Source organism: Taudactylus pleione, unplaced genomic scaffold, assembly GCF_031769625.1.
Source record: "Taudactylus pleione unplaced genomic scaffold, aTauple2 ptg000125l, whole genome shotgun sequence".
Taxonomy (NCBI): Eukaryota; Metazoa; Chordata; class Amphibia; order Anura; family Myobatrachidae; genus Taudactylus; species Taudactylus pleione.
In genome coordinates this window covers 6,239,620-6,245,898 of record NW_028284527.1, presented here as the reverse complement: position 1 = coordinate 6,245,898, position 6,279 = coordinate 6,239,620, and the positions used below count along the sequence as shown (strand labels likewise).

Below are 6,279 nucleotides of genomic sequence, written 5' to 3'. Positions count from 1 at the left end.
ATACAGGTGATAGGTCAGGTACTTCTGCTTCATCTGTTTAGCAGGATGTACAATAACAGGCTCTGTGCTGCTGCCTGTGATACTGTAATCTAGGGCGGAACAAAGAACTGGCGAGTTACACAGTTGTCCCCTCTAAATCTTTGTCCCAGACCCCTCTCCCCGAGTGCTCTGGTATATGGGGATTATGGGATCATGCTTGGCATACCATGTGTCCGCACTCTCCCTCTGTGTCGCTGCCGTGGGGCTTGCAGGAGGAGCGGGCACTATAGAGATTAGAATCCTTTTACGGCTCCAGCCTCTTTTTACCTGGTGCCCGACCAGACTGGCCATGTATGGGCACCCTGCGGCCAGTTAGAGAGCCCGAGGGGGGCAAGGTTGGTGCCCAAGAGCCTAATATGGATAGACAGAAGGGGAGAGATCACGGAGCGAAGGATGGGCTGGGAGGCAGGCATGGGTTATATATAAATACCATTTAGACTGGACTGCAGCCTGAGCGAGCTGTAGAGCTAGCAGAAGCATCCCCTGCACTGCCTGAGACAGACCGGAGCCCAAGGTGAGAATGGGAGAGGGGCAATGCCAGCCTGTGGGAGGGGACACCTGTAGCAGAGGGCGGGACACAGGGGAAGTGGGGGAATGGATAACGTTAGGCAGTAGGCACCAGATGTGACAACAAACCAGCAGAATATTACATGTAATACATGTGAGCTGTAATAACGATATATACATAAGAAATACAAGTTATTATTGCTATCGCAAAAGCTAATATTGTATGCCAATAGAAATTGTATGGGTAGTATTTAATTGAATGTAATATAATGATGCTGAAATATAAAATTAAAGCTGGGTACATAATAGCCAATTTTTCGTACGATTTGACCAATTCCAATGGATCGGAATGACAAATCTTTCAAATCGTCAGGTGTGTACGCACTATGCGCATGCCCATGGCGGCGGCCGTCGCATCTTCAGGTCGCCTCTACATGCAGCTCAATCTGACAATTTCGTTAATGATTTGTTCAATTCGTGCAGTGTATACACACTACCAGACGACCAGGAGATATGTTAACATTTTGTAGTTAACGATATAACCATCAAACGATGCAAGATATATCGTTCAGTTGTTTGGAAGATTGCACAGTGTGTATGCACTATATCATTTGTTAGGGAGTTCAAGGGAACTTTGGATGACCATCACATCGTTTGCTGATCGTCTAATGTGTACCCAGCTTTAGGACATCTAATGCTGGATACACACTAAACGATGTACCTGATATGTCGCTCCAATCCACAGCTTAAATGAATAGATCATGGCTCCATGAAAGTGTTGTTTTAGTATATTTTAACTGAGCCTTATTTAATAATGAAAGTAAATAAGTACTGTACATGAAATTAAAAATTCTTATAGTTATTTACAATTCTGTAAAAATAATAAATCCTAATTTAGGGCTTTTTTTTGTTTTAGGGTTTTGTAAATGTAATCACATCAGCACTGTCATATTACATAGGAGATGTATTAAGCCTTTGAGAGTGATATTGTTTTTCTAACTTCTCCACTCTATTACTCTCTAAGGCTTGATACATCTCCCCCACAGACTGTAACACAGGAGTCTGCCTGTAAGAATTAGTTCTCTGGCTAGGAGAGTTGTATACAGTATATCAGCACTGACATGTTCAGCTTTACTTATCCTGATTGTCAGAGGTTATAATTTTAATGTGTTATTTCAGTAAGCTTTCCCTAAAAACTATATATAGAATTATGTGAATAATAAAAGATCAAGTATTCACTTTACATTTTTTGCTACCTTATGTTTCCTATTACTGGAAATGTGCATTATCTTCAATAGATAAAAATGAAACAGCAACTTACATCTAATAATCAAATGAAAATATCAATATTTGACAATACAATTTATGAATTTGTATTTTTAACATGAATTAAAAGCTAGAGTGGAAATTAATTTAAAGGGATCGAATGTAAATTGGATTTATTTCTTAATAAGAGAACTTATTAATGTCCTTTTAAATACTTATTTACTGTTTTAAGTGTCCCAGAGCTAAGGCAAACTCTATAAAGAAATAATTAAATAAATAAAAGATTTACCAAAATAATAAAATGTAGAAATAATGTTTACACAGATACAGTTAACAAGTAACAAGTATAAGTGATGCTTACAAATATCATTTCTTTATCTATGTTATGTGTAGGCTTTGTGTAGTTGGCAAATGTACAATACAGGGACTCAAGTGCAAGTATCTACAATGTTGTCATGTTTTATATTTATTAATTTAGAAAGCTACCACCATGTGTGACGATGAAGAGGTTACCGCACTTGTATGCGACAATGGCTCCGGGCTTGTAAAAGCTGGATTCGCTGGAGACGATGCCCCAAGAGCAGTATTTCCATCTATTGTTGGGCGTCCCCGCCACCAGGTATGTAATAGATAGATCGATTGATCGATAGATAGATAGATAGAATAATATATATTAAATCCCGAAGAATACTAAATATATGTGGAACACAACTTGTCCAGAGTTTGGAAATATTTCTCCTTTATCATGTTTGTGAATAAATAAAAAAGATAGCAGATTACTTAATGCTTAAGTAATTTATTTGAAAGAAAGGAAGTTCAACTATATTGGCTTGTTAGAACTACTGATTTATATGGTAGTAATCTAATATGTACTCTAGTGTCTATGGCATTTGTCATGTACAATAGATCAATTCACCTACACTTTTACTTTTTTCCCCTTTGTGTTCTTCAGGGTGTCATGGTTGGTATGGGTCAAAAAGATTCCTATGTAGGTGATGAGGCCCAGAGCAAGAGAGGTATTCTGACTCTTAAATATCCAATTGAGCATGGTATCATCACCAACTGGGATGACATGGAGAAGATCTGGCATCACACCTTTTACAATGAGCTGCGTGTAGCCCCAGAGGAACATCCCACCCTGCTCACTGAGGCTCCACTGAACCCCAAGGCCAACCGTGAAAAGATGACTCAAATCATGTTTGAGACCTTCAATGTCCCAGCTATGTACGTTGCAATCCAGGCAGTGCTTTCTCTCTATGCCTCTGGCCGTACCACTGGTAAGTGACAAAGTGACATACTTTTCCTACCAAGTATAATTAATTCATTATTAATAATCATCATGAAATGCAAAGTATGGTTAAACAAATGTGGTTTAAATTTGTAGCACTATCAGTAGTACATCTTCCTACTGAAAGTACATTTAATAGTATAATATGTACATTAGGTTTAAACATCATTTGCAAGGCTGTGAAGTGTCTACTAAGTTTGTACAGTATTCTATAAGCTGTAACCTATTCCACATTAAACAAGGAATGATTTTTACCTCAAGGTATTGTGCTGGACTCCGGTGATGGTGTAACACACAACGTCCCAATTTATGAAGGTTATGCCTTGCCACATGCAATTATGCGTCTTGACTTGGCTGGTCGTGACCTGACTGACTACCTGATGAAGATCCTGACAGAACGCGGTTACTCTTTTGTCACAACTGGTGAGCTGGTAACTCTGTAATCACTACATCTTTATGTGTGTTTACTCCACTCTATACATGTATTTCCAGGATTTTACATCACGTGCATCAGCCATCCCAAAGTAAATTAATACATTGATAGACAAAATGCCAATATACAATAAACTAAAAATATTTTAAAATGAAAACAAACAGAAAAATAGTGAAATATTACATTCTTTTGTTTTTGCAAAAATACTTTTCAGCATTTCCAGGTCAGTGTATTTATTTTTAAGGCAGTTTAGAGCCCAAATTTCCTGTCTTGAAATATAACAAGTAAATCCCATCAACTAAGTTGCAGGTCAGGAGATCAATTAACACGTTTATTAGGTATTGCTGAAAAGAATAGGTAAGAATTAAGATGCATTTACCTCATTGAAACTAAACTTTATTTAATAAGGCTATAAGTTAATGTCTGTAGTTTATATAGAAAGTTTATAAACTTTATAAAACATATATAAAACAGCCACTTACATTTATTTGACATGCAGACATTGCAGAACCTTCTTTACCATGTTTCCTTTTTTTCAAAAGACATGAGGCTGTCACAGTGACCACCATCCATTTATTTTAGAGCTACTGTGTTTGTACATGTACATTATTGTTATGTTTGTTCATTTATTTATTTATCATCTTTATTGATTCATCCACTTACAGCTGAACGTGAAATTGTCCGTGACATCAAGGAAAAGTTGTGCTATGTAGCTCTGGACTTTGAGAATGAGATGGCCACTGCTGCCTCCTCTTCCTCACTGGAGAAGAGCTATGAGTTGCCTGATGGACAGGTCATCACCATTGGCAATGAGCGTTTCCGTTGCCCAGAGACTCTCTTCCAGCCATCTTTTATTGGTATGTAGTAATTATTTATTTTCTTGTTTCATTTCCGTGCATCCACAAAATGGCTTCTTGTGAGGCTAAAGCTCTGATTTATACCATGCTAGGTATGGAGTCTGCTGGTATTCATGAAACAACTTACAACAGCATCATGAAGTGCGATATTGATATCAGGAAGGACTTGTATGCCAACAATGTCATGTCTGGCGGTACCACCATGTACCCAGGTATTGCTGACCGCATGCAGAAAGAGATCACTGCTCTGGCTCCCAGCACTATGAAGATCAAGGTAAGACTATATTACATATAGTTATATACATATTACATGCCTCACCTTATGGAATCTGCTGTTAAAGAGATCTTTACTTTAAAACATCAGACAATTTATGTTGTCAATTCAAGTGTAGATGCTAGAATCTAAACCTCTATCTTATCTCTCATAGATCATTGCTCCACCTGAGCGCAAGTACTCTGTATGGATTGGTGGCTCCATCTTGGCTTCCCTATCTACCTTCCAGCAGATGTGGATCACAAAACAGGAATATGATGAAGCTGGTCCATCCATTGTCCACCGCAAATGCTTCTAAACTTATTCACTTGATCTCAGTTGTAACATTCTGTCTCAGGCTGGCAGTATTCTTTGCTCTAGGCTGCAGAAAATGTCCCACACTCTACAAATGACAATGTCTGTCATTCTAACCTCGTACTCATTGTGACTCAAAGATTATGGAAAGTGTACATAAAATGTAATTTATTTTAAGATGTTTTGTAACTTCTAAAACATGAACCTTTCAGAAGCTAAAGAAATGTCCAGGAACAATAAATGAGTCATTGCCCCTCTTGAGTTGCTTGTTTTAATTGAATTATTAACAGATAAATTTAAATACTTTATTTATTAATCTCACCATTTAGTTGACAAGTTATCCGATGTACAATCACTAATATCAGGGATACATATCAATAATACCACATTTCAAACTTATTTACAATTTAAAAATAAGTGTTTTGGGCTTTCATCAACACCAAAGTCTTGAAGGTGTTGGTACTTATTGATACTTGGAGAAAAAAGTACCATTATTTATGGTAGTAGACTTTTTATTCATGTGCTACTGGCTTAACAGAACAGAACTCAGTGAGTGGGCAGTACTGTCACCTTTTCATCCAGCTGTGTGCACATTAGAAATACATTGAAAGTGTCTGACAATACTGGAGGGTAACTATGTATATAAACAAAGTCTTGTGGTCATGCTGTCAAATATTATACAAAGTAAAAGCAGCTTTCACAATCCCATGCAAATATACTGTACATATGGTGTGTAACAGCTAGCCCTCCTTCTGGCGAACATTGTGTGACAAACTGTAAATACTGTATTTCGGCCAACATCTAGATATCCTTAGCCCTGACATATTTATCGTTACATTTACTTATCAATAGTTATTTGTACAGCGCACACATATTACACAGTGATATATGGAGAACATACCAGCCATTCATATCAGCTCCTACACCAGTGGATCTTGCAGTCTATAAACCCTATTTTATGGATACACATATAGACTAGGTCACAGGTTCTCAAACTCGGACCTCAGGACCCCAAACAGTGCATGTTTTCTAGGTCTCCTCACAGAATCACAAGTGAAATAATTAGCTCCACCTGTGGATCTTTAAAAATTGTGTCAGTGAGTAATGAATATACCTGTGCACCTGCTGGGTGACCTACTAAACATGACCGGTGTGGGATCCTGAGGACCAAGTTTGAGAACCACTGGACTAGGGTTATTTTGTGTCAGGAGCCAATTAAACTACCAGTATGTTTTGGAGTGTGGAAGAAAACTGCAGCACCCAAAGAAAACCCCATGCAGTCAGAGGAGTAGCGTGGAACCATGGTACCTGGAGAAAGTGC

The 6,279-nt window shown here is 38.0% G+C and overlaps 1 protein-coding gene across 1 annotated transcript; it reads left to right on the top strand.

The window, feature by feature from the left end:
• Positions 1–446: 446 nt before the first annotated feature.
• Positions 447–5,219, top strand: LOC148523919 (actin, alpha cardiac muscle 2-like). Its single transcript, XM_088472537.1, has 7 exons — positions 447–553; positions 2,291–2,431; positions 2,765–3,089; positions 3,362–3,523; positions 4,199–4,390; positions 4,483–4,664; positions 4,819–5,219. The coding sequence occupies exons 2-7, from the start codon at positions 2,303–2,305 to the stop codon at positions 4,960–4,962; spliced, it is 1,134 nt and encodes a 377-aa protein (XP_088328663.1). The 5' UTR covers positions 447–553; positions 2,291–2,302; the 3' UTR covers positions 4,963–5,219.
• Positions 5,220–6,279: the final 1,060 nt, after the last annotated feature.